At 43.1% G+C, this 17412-nt stretch overlaps 1 protein-coding gene across 3 annotated transcripts in view; it reads right to left on the bottom strand.

Moving 5' to 3' along the window:
• The window catches only part of igsf11 (immunoglobulin superfamily member 11), a 287696-nt gene extending 273972 nt beyond the window's left edge, over positions 1-13724 (bottom strand). For 2 of the 3 annotated variants that reach the window (XM_086006577.1, XM_086006580.1), the window contains exon 1: positions 13478-13724. Coding sequence is in view for 2 of the 3 variants with exons in the window: in XM_086006580.1 (XP_085862706.1) it covers positions 13478-13541 (64 nt within the window). In the remaining variant the exon portion in view is untranslated. The remainder of the gene's footprint in view (positions 1-13477) is intronic. The other variant, XM_086006576.1, reaches the window with a different exon arrangement.
• Between the last annotated feature and the right edge of the window lie 3688 nt (positions 13725-17412).

Raw genomic sequence — 17412 nt, 5'->3', positions numbered from 1 at the left:
AAAGCTTTTGAAACATTTCTGTTAGTGTCCACGCGCCTAAAAAAAGCTTAATTTTTAGAGCCTCCTCAAAGACCCGCAAACGAGCGCAATTAGCAGACACTCTCCCTGGTGACTAATTCGATCTGGGACGTGGCCGGCTTCTAGCATGATTTTTTTTTTTTTTTTTTTTTTTTTAAACTAGTGCAAAAGATCGCGGCAACTTGATTTGTGCTGAACGTAATTTGCACTTAAAATCTTGGTTTGACCGATTTCCAGCGAATTGCACCAAAAAAAGTGTAACTGAGTGAAAACTCCAGGCCAAGACCTTAAGCATGTGCAGGCGCTTTAATGTTTAGCCTAATTATATCAGGTTAGATAGAGCAAAAAAAAAATCTTTCCAGCACATCAGACAGCGCCTCCTTAAGGGAAACTTACACTGACAGTACTATTATAGGTTTATTAATGTACCTGGATGCCAGTACTACAAGAATCAGGATAGGCCATTGTAAGCGCTTAATCAGAAAAAAAGTCAGTGTAGTTAGAGAAGTTCTCCACTGTACAGTTTCTAACAGACACAGTTGCATGACAATCACCTTGCAGTATATGTACTTCGAAGAAGGAACTATATTCTGCAGCCCCTGTATACTGCAGTACCAGTAGTGACCACCCCTGTATATAAGCCTGTATAGTAGTTCCAGTTTTGTCTCCATTCAGTAAACACCTGTTATAACCAACTTCTGCAGTCCGTGTCTCAATTACACACGGACATTACATTGGCGACGAACAGATCCGAACTTACCTACAGTTCTGCACCACCTCACGGGGATCCATCCCTGAAGCAAAGTTATTAGGAGGTCGAAGCCAGAAGGAAGAAATCCAAAAAGAGAAAAAAAAACAGAAGAAACGGGCTTAGAGAGAGAGAGAGAGAGAGAGAGAGAGAGAGAGAGAGAGAGAGAGAGAGAGAGAGAACAGGCGCGGCCGGTGCTACGAAGCCGGGCACCGTACAGACCAGAGAAGAGGGAGGAAAGTGTCCCATAGGGTCTGCTTTGACGACAGGAACAGTAATTAATAAAGATAAAAGAAAATTAGAAGCGCAGAAAGCCACGAGGAGCTGCAGTTTGCCACGGGGACCGCGGAGAGCGGCGTTGGCAACAGCGCGGGGGGGGGGGGGGGGGAAAGCGCGCGATGACCATAGGACGTCGCCATCAAGGCATAAAGACGCCAGCAACAGCGTTGGCAGCAGCGGAAAAGACAGAAAGCGCCATCTTAATCCAGCGGGGAAGGCGGCAAAGCGCGGGAGGCGCCATCTTAGATCTCCAAGATGCCGAAGACTGGCAATATCACTGCCTTCGATAATGAAATAGAAGACTGGACCACGTATGTGGAAAGAGTCGAAGTATATTGCAAGGCAAATGAAGTAGCCGATGAGAAAAAGGCATCGGTACTACTAAACTTAATGGGCGCAAGAACGTACGGCCTATTGCGGAACCTGATCACTCCAGTCAAACCGATGGAGAAGAGTTTTAACGAAATTGTTGATATCCTACAGGAACACCTAAATCCTACACCGCTGCTGATAGCAGAAAGATTTAAATTCCACAGGAGAAATCAGCATAAAGATGAGAGCAATGCTGATTACCTTACGGAATTACGCAAGCTATCAAAGCACTGCCAGTTCGGAGCAGGACTGGCAGATACCCTACGGGACAAATTTGTCTGTGGACTCCTGAGTGAAGGAACCCAGAAGAGGTTACTCTCAGAGAAAGAGCTGACGCTAGATAAGGCTTTCAGCGTGGCAGTATCGTACGAAGCAGCAGCAAGGGGAGCTGCGGAAATACAGCAAAAGCCACAGGAATACGGCACCCACGAAATGACATGGGGATTTGAAAAATGTTATCGCTGCGGCAGAACAACCCATGACCAGAAGGACTGCTGGTCCAAGGAAAAAACATGCAGGCAATGCGGAAAGATGGGACACATTGCACGAGTTTGCAGGTCCGGGAAGAAGACTAACGACAACAAAAAGACTACTAAAGGAACAGTACAGGAAAGTACAAAAGATGACGGACAGTAGTTCCGAAGACCAGAAGAGCGATAGTGAATCCGGGAACAAGAGACTAAGCTGTCTCAAACTACACAACGTAATTGCAAAAGAGGATCACCGAACCATTTGGGTCACCCTCACGATAGCAGGGTTCCAAGTCAAAATGGAATTGGATACAGGATCAGCCCTGACCATCATGAATCGACGAGAATACGAGCGGCTATTCTCACACATACCCTTGAAAGACACATCCATTGTCTTGAAGACATATACGAGGCAGAAAGTATACCCCAGAGGGAAAATAAGGGTGCCTGTCGAATACAACGGCAAGGAAATACAGAAATTGTATCTGTACATACTGCAAGATGGTGGACCACCGTTATTGGGACGTGAATGGATCAGAAAGATAAGTTTAGACTGGCACTCCATTCAGGCACTGACTGTGGCTGGTAAAAAAGGATGACGACGTCACACCTGGACGACTGTCAAAAATCTTAGCTAACGCTAAAGGAGGTATTTCAACAAGGACTGGGAACTCTTAAAGGCGTAACCGCCTCGATAAAAATAGAAGAGAATGCAATTCCCAAGTTTTTCAAAGCAAGACCGGTACCGTATGCAATTCGCCCAGCCGTCGAGGCAGAGCTGGAGAATGCAGGCGTGTTATCTAAGGTAGACTGGAGCGAGTGGGCGACACCCATCGTTCCTGTCATGAAGAAAACGTTAAACAATAAGTCTGAGGAGCCAAGGAATGTTCGCATCTGTGGGGACTTCAAGGTGACGGTGAACCCAGTCCTTCACACAGTACAGTATCCTCTTCCGAGGATAGAAGATATTTTCGCCTCACTATCTGGAGGGAAACGTTTTACAAAAATTGACTTAGCGCAAGCATATTTGCAGATGGAGGTTGAAGAATCCTCTTGGAAATATCTCACGATAAACACTCACAAAGGTCTTTACCAGTATAATCGACTGGTATTCGGAGTAGCATCAGCTCCGCCTATATGGCAAAGAGCGATGGAACAAGTCCTGCAAGGGATTCCGGGGACTCAGTGTTACTTGGACGACATCCTAGTGACAGGTGAAGATGACAGTGAACACCTTGCCAACCTAGAGCAGGTGCTCACTAGACTAAGAGAACATGGGCTACGAGCCAATCGCCCCAAGTGCGAGTTTTTTAAGAAACAAATATCGTATTGTGGCCACGTGATTGAAGAGGGGTTACATAAGTCCCCTGGCAAAATTGAAGCGGTAGTTAAGGCTCCAGCGCCTAAAAATGTGTCGCAATTGAGGTCATTCCTCGGATGGGTGAATTACTACCATATGTTTTTGCCGAATTTGTCCACAATTCTGCACCCACTGAACGTCCTGCTACAAACTGGAGTAGCATGGAAATGGAGCGATGAATGTAAGCGGGCCTTTCAGAAGTGTAAAGGCCTGATCACTTCAAGAGAAGTATTGGCTCACTACAACCCATCACTACCGAGAAGACTGGCGTGTGATGCGTCTCCCTACGGCGTTGGAGCGGTACTGTCACATAAATTCCTTGATGGTTCAGAGAGGCCGATAGCTTTTGCGTCACGCTCGTTAACTTCAGCCGAGCGTTACTATGCCCAGATTGACAGAGAGGCCCTCAGCCTGGTGTTGGGGGGGGGGGGGGGGGGGGTGGAGAAGATCAATCACTACCTGCACGGACAGAAATTTACTCTAACTGATCATCAACCTCGTCTCCATTTTCAACCCTAAGAAGGGCGTCCCGATAATGACAGCACAACGGCTACAGAGGTGGTCCCTTTTCCTAGGGGCACACCAATGACAGCGAGTACAAAGGAAATAAACAGCATGGGAATGCTGATGGATTGTCGCGCCTACCGTTGCCGACGGTGGAAGAAGCACCTGCAGTGGATCCTGTGGAGATATTCCACTCGACCATAGTCGAATGTCTACCTGTGACGAATGCAAACATAGAAAAGGAAACATGAAATGACCCGACACTCTCCAGGGTCTATGATTTAACGGTGAAGGGATGGCCAGTACATGGCGAACCACTGCTGCCAGCATTCTCGCCGAGAAGAGAACAGCAGTCAGTGTGCAGAGGAACCTTGATGTGTGGATCCAGAGTAGTAATTCCACCCAAATTGAAGGATAGAGTGCTCAATGAGCTTTATGAGGGTCATCTGGGAGGGGTAAAAATGAAGAGCTTAGCCAGAGCGTTTGTGTGGTGGCCGGGAATCGATAGAGAAATCGAAGAGATGACCAAGAGCTGTACAGGATGCCAGAAGGTCCAAAACGCCCCACCACAAGCCCCTCTACGTCCATGGGAGTGGCCCTCATCTCCATGGCAAAGGGTACACATTGATTTTGCTGGTCCATTTATGGACTTGATGTTTTTAATTGTGGTGGATGCACAAAGTGGCCAGAGGTAATAAAAATGTCCTCAACCACCACAGAAAAAACTATCACAGTCTTACGAACCATATTCGCCAGAAATGGGCTGCCTGAACAGATTTGCTCCGACAATGGACCACAGTTTGTGTCTGAAGAGTTCCGGAGGTTCTTAAAGAACAATGGTGTTAAGCATTGCACATCCGCCCCATATCATCCAGCCACCAATGGATTGGCTGAGAGGTTCGTTCAAACATTCAAGAAGGCTATCAAGGCAATGTGTAATGAAGACATACCCCTACAACACAAGGTGGATAACTTCTTGTTTGCCTACCGGAATGCGACACATGCGATTACCAACCAAACTCCAGCCATGATGTTCTTCAATCGAAGACTACGATGCCGCTTGGATTTGGTTAAGCCAAACATAAGAGATGTGGAGAACAGGCAGTTTCAGAATATGAATGAAAGGCCGACCAGGAGTTTTAAGATAGGTCAACCAGTTTTGGCCCGGGACTACCGCACAGAGAAATGGCAGCCAGGAACGATCTGCACACGGCAAGGACCTCTAATGTATACCGTGGACGTTGGAGAGAGCATTGCAAGACGCCATGCTGACCAGATTCTAGAGTCACTGGAAAACGTCAAATCTACACCACGATCCTATACACCTGGTGATGAAACCAAAGTACCAATTGCATCTACCTCAGAATCGGTGATATTGGAAGCAGACGAACCAAACAACAACATTGATTCCGAATCAACTTTGCCAGAAGAACCCGATACCCCAAAGAGGCGTTATCCGGACAGAATCAGGAAGCCTCCTCAAAGACTGAATTTATAATTGATTAACTTCAGCTAATGTATATAGCAACTGTAATTGTAAATATGTTATTTAAGTATTAATTGAATGTTATGTACTGTTTAGCTAAAAGGGGAGGAATTGTAGTGTATGTACCTTGAAGAAGGAACTATATTCTGCAGCCCCTGTATACTGCAGTACCAGTAGTGACCACCCCTGTATATAAGCCTGTGTAGTAACTTTGTATAGTAGTTCCAGTTTTGTCTCCATTCCGCAAACACCTGTTATAACCAACTTCTGCAGTCCGTGTCTCAATTACACATGGACATTACACACCTTACCATGTATTCTTACATAAAAGATGGCCCTGCCCCCACCCCCACCCCCCCTGCCTCGTTACTTTCCAGGCAAAAAAAAACTGAAAACAATTGATCCATTTGTAAGATCTCCCATCAGTGGCTGTGGTGCCCGAGAGTGTGGGAAATTGAATTGAATTGAATGCTGGCTATTCCATGTTCTGCCAGCATGGTGTACAAACAGGGAGTGGAATACTGGGGAGGTTGAGAGGGGGGAACTGGATTCTGGGAACCGTAAACAAGCAATCTGGAATGGCCTAGGAGTTGGTGATTGTACTCTCCAGACTGAGTTACAGTAGCAGCCACCACAATAACTTGCATATAATACAACCCCTTCCCTCTTTCAATCCCCAAATAATGACCTAAATTGCTAGTCTTACACATGAGTATGTACATGGAGGCTAAAATTACTCGCCATTACTCCCGCTGTAATTTCAGCAAGAATCTGACGGAACAGCCCCAAGCTCCGCTGGGATCTGAATATGATAGGTTTCAGCTTTGTCTGGGAATTTTCACAGGGCCAATTTATCAAGAAGATGGATGAAGTGGAAATTATGCAAAACTTCTTTTGTGAGAATCTATCACTGTAATCTGGGGCATAAGTGTAAGAATAAGCTGAGAAATGTAAATTGCAAAAGATTATATTCACATTTCAACAGTATTCTATGTTGCTATCATTTTGGTGACAAGAGCTACCAATTTCTGATAACATCGTCAACAGCATTTATATAGCGCCTTTAACATAGTAAAACATCCCAATGTGCTTTGTAGGGGAGTAATCAGACAAAATTGACACCAAGCCAAATAAGGAGACATTAGTCAAAGACACAGGTTTTCAGGAGCGTCTTAAAGGAGGAGAGAGATGTGGATAGGCAGAGGGGTTTAGGGAGGCAATTCCAAAGGTATGGGGCTAGATAGCTGAAGGCACAGCCTCCAATAGTGTGTTGGGGGGGGGGGGGGGGGGGCGGGGAAAAGGAGAGAGAGAGGGAAAGAAGTCGGGAATGCACAGGAGGCCATAATTGGAGGAACGCAGAGTTGTCAGAAGGTTGTAGGGTTGGAGAATGTGTGTGTGTGTGTTTGTGTGTGCTGGAGGGATTTGAATACAAGGATGAGACTTTGAAATTCTCAAATGTAGGTCAGCGAGCACAGGTGATGGGAACAGGATATATATACACATGATAGCCACCAGAACTTGAAAGTTTAACTTGGCCGCAGTTTTCAACTTGGTGGTCATATTAATTGCCTGATCAAATACAAAACGTACAGCTGCGTACTGTGTAAAGGTGTGTGAGCGTAGAGATTAAACAGCCACTAAGTACAATGAATGCAGAATCTGTTGAATCATTTAAGAAGAAGTGGAACATGTTTATTGTTTGGAAAGGAGCAGAAGCTTCCAGGCTTGGTCTGAGGTGAGAGAGGTAGAAATGTATGAAGAGAATACAAATTCACAGTACAGACCCACAACTGTAAGGAGCTAGATGAATCTAATTATTTTTCTGTAACACATGTCACATAACAGGAAGCATGCAATTTATACTGGTTAAACCTACTCTTTTATGCACTTCTTAAACAATTTAGTTCTTATGACCACAGTAACCAAGTGTTCAGATACTCTATATTTAAATCCTTAATGTAATTTTTCAAATTGTAAAACATAAAAAACATTAAACTAGCTGACTGAAAAGCACATACATCATAAAATATATATGATTGCCACTTACTTGAAGGAGTCCTGATGACTTTTCAGTTTTCCATAAGAAACATAGGGTCCAATTACTGCCATGTTTTATTCTGCACATATTTTTATTGGTAATCATTATTGAATCATTTGAATACTGTTAGTTAGTGGGAACGCTGGAAAATATAGTTGCTATCACACATTACAGTTTGTAATCTGCAAACACTGAAAATACTGAAGGTTAGAATAACGGCTGATCTAACCTTTGTGGAAGTGAACCAAAAGAATGGAGGGAGAGGTTAGGAGATTTAAAAAAAAAAAAAAATTTTTATTTATTTATTTTTTTTAAAAACACTGGGTTGTTAGAACGCATGCCCCAGCAGGGATAGCGGTGGAAGCAGAATCATATAGCTTTTAAAAGGGAAGTGGATAAATATTTGAAAAGGAATTTTTTTTAAAGGGCATGGGGAATGGGACCAAGTGCTCTTTCACGGATGCTATAGACAGAATTATCTCCTTCAGTGCTGTAAAATTCTGTTTCTAGTTACAATGTTGATTTTGGCAGTATTCAAATGGCTATCTTGATGGGGAAAAAAAGCATTTGGCAAACTTTATTTCATTTGCTTTACAAACATAAGAACGCAAGAAATAGGAGCAGGAGTAGACCATATGGCCCCTCAAGCCTGCTCCACCATTCAATACGATTATGGCTGAACATCTACATCAACCCCATTTACTCACCCTATCCCTATATCCCTTGATTCTCTAGTGCTCAAAATTCTATCGATCTCAGTCTTTAATATACGAAGCATCCATGGCCCTCTAGGGTAGAGAATTCCAAAAATTCACAGCCCTCTGAATGAAGAAAATTCTCATCTCAGTCCTAAATGGCCAATCCTTATCCTGAGATGACGACCCCTAGTTCTGGACTCTCCAGACAGGGGAAACAGTCTCTCAGCATCTACCCTGTCAAGCCCTCTAAGAATTTTATATGTTTCACAGATCACAGAAATCACAGAAACCACACAGTGCAGATAGAGGCCATTTCGGCCCATCGAGCCTGCACCGACACATATCCCACCCGATCCCCGTAACCCCTACACCAACACATATCCCACCCTATCCCCGTAACCCCACGTATTTAATCCCCCTAACACTAAGGGTCAATTTATCATAGCCAATCAACCTAACCCGCACATCTTTGGACTGTGGGAGGAAACCGGAGCACCCGGAGTAAACCCACGCAAACACGGGGAGAATGTGCAAACTCCACAGACAGTCACCCGAGGCTGGATTCGAACCCGGGTCCCTGGCGCTGTGAGGCAACAGTGCTAACCACTATGCCACCTCTCATTCTTCTAAACTCCAGAGAATATAGGCCAATTCTACTCAGTCTCTCTTCATTAGGACAGCTCTCATCCCAGGAATCAATCTAGTGAACCTTCGTTGCACCACCTCTAAAGCAAATATATGTTTCCTTAGGTAAGGAAACCAAAGCTGTATATGGTGCTCCAGGTATGGTCTCACCAAAGCCCTATATAATTGTAGCAAGTCTTACTTACTCTTATACTGCAACATTCTTGAATAAACGCTAACATACCATTTGCCTTCCTAATTGCTTGGTGTACCTGCATGTTAACTTTGTGATTTGTGTATAAAGACACCCAAATCCCTCTGAATCCTGACTAGTCTCTCACCATTTAAAAAAATATTCTGCTTTTCCAAAGTGGGTAATTTCATACTTCCCCACATTATACTCTCATTTCCTGAACAGTGGTTTTACATTTGCTACCTTCCAATCCACAGGGACCATTCTAGAATCTAAGGAATTCTAGAAAATCAAATCCACCATCTCTGTAGCCACCACCTTTAAAAACCTAGGATGTAGACTATCAGGTCCAGGGAATTGTTTGGCTTTTATTCCCATTAATTTCTCCAGTAATTTTTCTTTACTAATATTAATTACTTTTAGTTCCTCACTCTCAGTAAGCCCTTGGTTCCCCACAGTTCTGTATTTTTTCTACTGTGAAGACAGACACAAAATATTTGTTTAACGTCTCTGCCATTTCCTTATTCCCTAGTAGAATGTCTTCTGTCTCTGCCTCCAAGGGACCCATGTTTACTTTCGCCAATTTCTTTCTTTACATACTTGTAAAAGCTCTTACAATCTGTTTTTTATATTCCGTGCTAGCTTACTCTCATTGTATTTTCTTCCTCTTTATTTCTTGAATAGTCATCCTTTGTTGAATTTTAAAACTCTCCCAATCCTCAGGCTTACTATTCTTTTTTGCAATACTGTAAGCCTCTTTTAATCTAATACTACCCTTAACTTCTCTAGTTAGCATGGTTGTACCACTTTTCCAGTAGCACAAGGGAATGTATCTTTGTTGAGAATAATGAATTATTTCTTTAAATGTTTGCCATTGCTTATCTACCATCATAGCTTTAAATCTAATTTCCCAATCTACCTCAGCCAACTCACCCCTCCTACTTCTGTAATTGGCTTTGTTTAAATTGAAAACCCTAGTTTCAGACTTAACCACATCACTCTCAAAATTAATATAAAATTCTATCAAGCGTAGGTCCCTTGCAGTCAGAATCAGGGGAATTTAGAATAGGGAACAAAGAAATGGCAGATAAATATATACTTTGGTTCTGTCTTCACAAATGAGGACACAAATAACCTCCCAGAGATGTCGGGGAACATAGGGTCTAATGAGGGGGAGGAATTGAATGAAATCAGTATTTGTAGGGAAATGGACAGGATTGAAGGCCGATAAATCCCCAGGGCCTGATAATCTACATCCTAGGGTACTTAAGGAGGTGGCCCTAGAAATAGTAGATGCATTGCTGGTCATCTTCCAAAATTCTATAGACTCTGAAACAGTTCCCATGGATTGGAGGGTAGCTAATGTAACCCCACTATTTAAAAAAGGTGGTAGGGAAAAAACAGGGAATTAAGCCTGACATTGTTAGTGGGGAAAATGCTAGAGTCCATTATAAAAGATGTAATAGCAGAGCATTTGGAAAACAGCGACAGGATCGGACAAAGTCAACATGGATTTACAAAAGGTAAATCATGCTCGACTAATCTGCTGGAATTTTTTGAGGATGTAACTGGTAGAATAGATAAGGGAGAACCAGTGGATGTGGTGCATTTGGACTTTCAGAAGGCTTTCGATAAGGTCCCGCATAAGAGATTAGCATGTAAACATGGGATTGGGGGTAAGGTACTGTCTTGGATAGAGAACTGGTTGGCAGACAGGAAGCAAAGAGTTGGAGTAAACGGGTCCTTTTCCGAGTGGCAGGCAGTGACTAGTGGGGTACCGCAGGGATCGGTGCTAGGACCCCAGCTATTCAATATAATATATATAAAAATGATCTAGACGAGGGAACTAGATGTAATATCTCCAAGTTTGCAGACGACACAAAGCTGGGTGGGCGTGTGTGCTGTGAGGTGGATGCAGAGAAACTCCAATATGATGGACAGGTTGGGTGATTATACTGCATTTGCCATGCATCTGCCCAATGTGCATAAATGCGAGGTTATCCACTTCGGTGGCAAAAACAAGACGACAGATTATCTGAACGGCAATAGATTGGGAAAAGGGGAAGTGCAACGAGACCTGGGTGTCCTTGTGCACCAGTCGCTGAAGGTAAGCATGCAGGTGCAGCAGGCAGTTAAGAAGGCAAATGGTATGTTGGCCTTCATAGCAAGAGGATTCGAGTACAGGAGCAAGGATGTCTTGCTGCAGTTGTACAGGGTCTTGGTGAGACCACACCTTGAATATTGTGCGCAGTTTTGGTCACCTTATCTGAGGAAGGATGTTCTTGCCATGGAGGGAGTGCAGCGAAGATTCACCAGACTGATATCTGGGATGGCAGGAATGACATATGAAGAGAGATTGGGTCAATTAGGCTTATATTCACTAGAGTTTAGAAGAATGAGAGGGGATCTCATTGAAACTTTTAAAATTCTAACAGGACTAGACAGGCTAGATGCAGCAAGGATGTTCCCAATGGCAGTGGAGTCCAGAACCAGAGGTCACAGTCTAAGGATAAGGGGTAAGCCATTTAGGACTGAGATGAGGAGAAATTTCTTCACCCAAAGAGTGGTGAACCTGTGGAATTCTCTGCCACACAGGGCAGTTGAGGCCAATTCATTAAATATATTCAAGAAGGAGTTGGATATATTTCTTAAGGCTAAAGGGATCAAGGGATATGGGGAGAAAGCAGGGACAGGGTACTGAATTTGGATGATCAGCCATGATCTCATTAAATGGCGAAGCGGGCTCGAGCGGCCGAATGGCCTACTCCTGCTCCTATCTATGTTTCTATCATATTATGATCACTCTTCCCTCGAGGATCCTTTTAAATAAGATTACTAATTAACCCTTTCTCATGACACAATAATAGATCTAAAGTAACCTGTTACCTAGTTGGTTCCTCGATATATTGTTCTAGAAAACTATCTCGAATGCATTTCATGAACTCATCCTCCAAGCTACTTTTGCCAATTTACTTTGCCCAATCTATATGAAGATTAAAGTCCACCATGATTATTGCATTACCCTTGTTACATGCACCTCTAATTTTCTGATTTATACTCTATCCAACACTATGATTACTCTTAGGGAGCCTATAAACTACTCCCACTAGTGTTTTCCATCCTTTGTTATTTCTTAGCTCCACCCATACTGATTCTACATCCTGATTTTCTGGGCTAAGATCCTTTCTCTCATCCTTTATCATCAGGGCTACCCCACCTTCTTTTCCATTTTGCCTATCTTTTCTAAAAGTCAAGTACCCTGGAATATTTAGTTCCCAACCTTGGTGACCCTGCAACCACATCTCAGTAATGGCTACTGGATCAAACCCATTTATCTCTATTTGTGCCATTATTTCAGCTCTCTTGCTATGAATGCTTCATGCGTTAGGATATAGTGCCTTTAAATTTTACCTTTTTTCTATTTTTCCCCTGAAGGTGGCCTTAGTCACTAATGTTATTAACTCTCTGTCCCTTCCTGGCACAATATGCTTGATTTTACCCAAATTATTACTCTGTCCTACAGCCTTAACTTTTCTCTTCAGAGATTTACTCTTACCTGAACACAACATGACAAAATCATCTAAATTATGTCAAAATGTATCATTTTGTTACTTAATTCACAATGTCACAACAGCAAAATTGATGCACAGTTCTTGTTCCTCTGCCAAACAAAAATGCAAACATTTTCAGAGACTTACAAAGATCCTTTAGCAGACTTACATAAGAACTTGCAAACATTGAATAAAACTTTACTGACCAATAATGTTGATCACAAACAAACTCTGTAAACCAGTACTGTAAAAACTGTAAGACCTGCTAATACAGTACTTCCTATACACAATATGTAGCTTCATCTTCTGTTTGCTGTCTAATCCATGCCTTACGGTCAATCCATTACTGGCACATGTTTAAGAGGGCTCTCCGAAAACATGTATTTCTCTCTCATAGCAGCTGATTTTAATTTTGCTTAATTTAATGAATCGGAAATTCTAAACGTCGTGTTATTGTAATTGCAAATTATTTCTCTACAAGCTCTGAGAAACACATAGATCTCTGAAAATACATCAGACGTTTTATTGTTTTCATCTTAAACATGACCTACGTTTGACAACTCATTTCATGCAACTTCCGATTGATCCTCAAGAATCCGTTGTTTTCTCTGTTTCCGGTCACATACAAACAATCTTGCAAATTGCGAGCACCGGGTTTCGTATTTATTATTGCACTCGTATATATTGGATTTTCGGTGGTTTATTTTTGTCAAAACCCTTTACTAATCCTCAAAATGTTGCTGACTGCTGGCACTCCAAGTATATTAGCAGCACAAGAATGAAAATGTGTCATTTCTAACTGGCCCGTCCAATAACTGACTCCACTTTGGATGGGTGACTAGTACAGATAGCAACACACAAGCAACGTTCACAAATTCCAATAAAATAAATAAATATCCAGAGCTCTGTCCATGCAAATCTTAGTGTTATTTCCATGAAAAAAAGGTCAAACCCACAAAAAAAAATCAGGAATAAACAAGTAAAATAAAGAACCTGAAACAAGACTTCATTTAACAAAGTATTTTGTCAACTTTCCTCGTTATCTTTCTCCAACAACACAACCCCGTCGGTAAATGATTTTAAAAGTCTGAGCGCTGATACTTGATTGCACTTTTTAAAACATAATTACATCTTACCTTCGAAGCAAACTATCCAAAGACAAGCAATCCACAGGTTCCAATCAGCCCGTTTCAGCACCATCTCAGGACACGGCAAGAACTGGACGAGAATCAAACCTCAAGCTCTAGTCAAGTCGCAGAGTGCCTGCACTGGAGCAAACTCTTGCTGCGTTTGTCTTGGGTTTCTCAGGGTTAATGTGCCGGTGTTGCCTCCGGTGAGTTGCACGCGTGTCCAGCCCAGAGCCTCGCGCAGCCTTTGATGGCCATTGATTGACAGCCGCCTCCTGTAACCTAGCAACAAACGCCCGCCCCGCCTTCACACAGCGCCCCCTACCCACCCAAAACCGGCATTGTCTGCAAGTTGGCAATCTTTTTCAATACCACTTAAAAATACACTGTGCACAGAAGTTTTATAGCAATATACTGTTTTTTTTAATATAAATCTTTCTGGCGTTGAACTATCTCCAAGATTGAATTTTACTTGTTGATGCTTGCTACAGTGATAGTTGCAACAGAAAAAAAATGTAGTTTTATGGAGTGCTTTATCACTGTGATGGACTCAGGAATTTCTCTCTATTTTATGTGTCTTTTCAAAAAATAGCTATGGGCAAAATGGAGGCTGCTTGACGAAGAGACATGCAGTCTGCAGAAAGGGTCACATGTCTTTTGTTCAGAAATCAATAAGGATAAAGGTTTGAAAGGTGGTAAAGTATGTAGCTAGACAGATGCAGATATAAGTTCTTCAAAGACACTGCTTCTACATCAACGGAAAAGATCCCTATAAATCAGGGATCCTCTCTGAATCTTCAGTCTTCTATTCGACTAGCCTCCCTTATATGAGGAAAATAGAAACTCTTATTTATGTACCATCAGTCATGCTAAGAATATGTTAAGAGGAACTACAAGAATTATGGACTGCTTCATTGTTTGTATTTATCTTGTGATCTTGTAAATGATTAACATCAACCCCCACCAAGCAGAATGCCATTTCTGAAAGCTGTCATCTTCAGGTTGTTGAGGGAGTCCATTTTGAAGGACACACATTGAAAAGTTTCACAGTAAAACAGGGCAAGTGCTCCCTGAACTCTTGTTATAAACTAACATTTTGTATGTACAGGATCCGAAGAGGCATACAGCTACATCAGCCAAGTTGTTTAAGATTATTGTTGCCTGCTGTGTCTTACACAACCTTGTTCTGCATTTGCTGTTCCTCGCTCACACTCTGTGCATCACCAAGTACTCCCTTCTGTAACTCACTAACTGACCCTCCCACCCTCCGCACCCCCCAAAGTGGATGTATCTGTGATGGTGCTTGCCACTGTAGGAGTGAATGACCATGTGCTGTAAAGTTCTCAGTTGAGGCCACACCTTGAGCTTTGCCAAAAATCTACACTTGGGAGCTTGTAGGGAAGCTCGAGTTAAACAAAGGAGTTTAAGTCCGTACATCATTTAAGTGTTCAGACTAAATGGCCAATTTGCTACATATACAAGCAGGTGGTGTTGACAAAACAAAGAACGACTTCTATTTTTGAATTAAGTGGCCTTGAGCGTTGGATAAGAACAAGAAGCCAGACACTCTTATGGCTGAGAACATTGTGTACTGAGCCTTCTTGACTCTGTTATCAGTACAGAATGCTATCTTACTAAATTTCCCACAAATTGACAGCTACATTTTTCTAAGACGTATCTATTGCTTAAGTGACACACGAGAAAGGATCTACATAACCAGCAGATTCTCTCTATGTAATTTAAAGATATTTAATGTCAAACTCCGTTTATCTAAATGAAGGTGCCTTTAAGGCTTCAAAATGAAAGGTTTTGGGTATTGAAAAATATATTGAAGGTTTTCATAATGGTTTCAAGGGTCTTCAAATGTTTCAAGAGAAATTAAGAATGCAAAGTTAGACGGCATATGAAAGAGCATAAAATTTCAATTGCTTACGTTTCTAGGTACTGAAAATGCAGTATAACTGTCAAAAGAGAAAACTAACACTACGCACCAGGTTAGCTAATTAGAAATATAGCTAAAGAAAGATGATGACATCAAATCACAGACAGGTTTAATCATGATAACTCTCAGACTGTGCTAAGTAAGCTAACTTAGACATTGTATGACATAATAAAGACTCACTACGCACTTGGTTGAACATAAAGCAAGGCTTTAATCGACTTGTAACAAAACATGGAGGTCTAGTTAGTAGTCACTAGCTTCCTGTTTCCAGATTGTCTCTGGCCAAGTTGGGCCCACGCCAAGTATTTATACTCCTCGGACGGCGCCGTCAGCTGGCCGTCCAGTAGTACTTCCTGAGTTACTTCTTGTAGAAGTTGCGATTTATGACATTGTATATATAAACCCGAGACATTAAATGGTACAACCCACTCTAATTTATAGATATGCGCACACTGGTGAAGGGGGAAATTTTGCCTGTTTTTTTGGTTATGGGATGTGGCCGTTGCTGGCAAGGCCAGCATTTATTGCCCATCCCTAATTGCCCTTGAGAAGGTGGTAGTGAGCTGCCTTCTTGAACCGCTGCAGTCCGTGTGGTGAAGGTACCCCCACAGTGCTGTTAGGTAGGGAGTTCTAGGATTTTGACCCAGCGACGATGAAGGATCGGTGATATACTTCTAAGTCAGGATGGTGTGTGACTTGGAGGAGAACCTGGAGGTGGTGGTGTTCCCATGCGCCTGCTGCCCTTGTCCTTCTAGGTGGTAGAGGTCGCGAGTTTGGGAGGTGCTGCCAAAGAAACCTTGGCGAGTTGCTGTAGTGCATCTTGTAGATGGTACACACTGCAGCCATGGTACACCGGTGGTAGAGGGAGTGAATGTTTAAGGTGGTGGATGGGTTGCCAATCAAGCGGGCTGCTTTGTCCTGAATGGTGTTGAACTTCTTGAGTGTTGTTGGAGCTGCACTCATCCAGGCAAGTGGAGAGTATTCCATCACACTCCTTACTTGTGGAAAGGCTTTGGGGAGTCAGGAGGTGAGACACTTGATGCAGAATACCTAGCCTCTGACCTGCTCTTGTTGCCACAGTATTTATGTGACTGGTCCAGTTAAGTTTCTCATCAATGGTGACCCCCAGGATGTTGATGGTGGGGGATTTGGTGATGGTAATGCCATTGAATGTCAAGGGGTGGTGGTTAGACTCTTGCTTGTTGGAGATAGTCATTGCCTGGCACTTCTGTGGCACAAATGTTACCTGCAACTTACCAGCCCAAGCCTGAACGTCATCCAGGTCTTGTTGCATGTGGGCATGGACTGCTTCATTATCTGAGGAGTTATGCAGTCTTCAGCGAACATCCCCATTTCTGTCCTAATGATGGAGAGAGGATCATTGATGAAGCAGCTGAAGATGATTGGGCTTGGGACACTGCCTTGAGGAACCCCTGCAGTGATGTCCTGGGGCTGTGATGATTGACCTTCAACCACCACAACTGTCTTCCTTTGTGCTAGGTATGACTCCAGCCATTGGAGAGTTTCCCCCCCCCCCGATTCCCATTGACTTCAGTTTTACTAGTGCTCCTTGATGCCACACTTGGTCAAATGCTGCCTTGATGTCTAGGGCAGTCACTTTCACCTCGCCTCTGGAATTCAGCTCTTTTGTCCATGTTTGGACCAAGGCTGTAATGAGGTCGGGAGCCTCGTGGTCTTGGCGGAACCCAAACTGGGCATCAGTGACCAGGTTATTGGTGAGTAAGTGCCGCTTGATAGCACTGTCGACGGCACCTTCCATCACTTTGCTGATGATTGAGAGTAGACTGATGGGGCGGTAATTGGCCGGATTGGATTTGTCCTGCTTTTTGTGGATAGGACAGACCTGGGCAGTTTTTCACATTGTCGGATAGATGCCAGTGTTGTAGCTGTACTGGAACAGCTTGGCTATAGAGGCAGCTAGTTCTGGAGCACAAGTCTTCAGCACGACGGCCTGGATGTTGTCGGGGCCCATAGCCTTTGC

The sequence above is a fragment of the Somniosus microcephalus genome, chromosome 14 (genome assembly GCF_052327205.1).
Source record: "Somniosus microcephalus isolate GS21.2 chromosome 14, FLI_Smic_1.0, whole genome shotgun sequence".
NCBI lineage: Eukaryota > Metazoa > Chordata > Chondrichthyes > Squaliformes > Somniosidae > Somniosus > Somniosus microcephalus.
The sequence above is the reverse complement of the archived record's forward strand: the minus strand, read 5'-3'. Positions and strand labels throughout refer to the sequence as shown.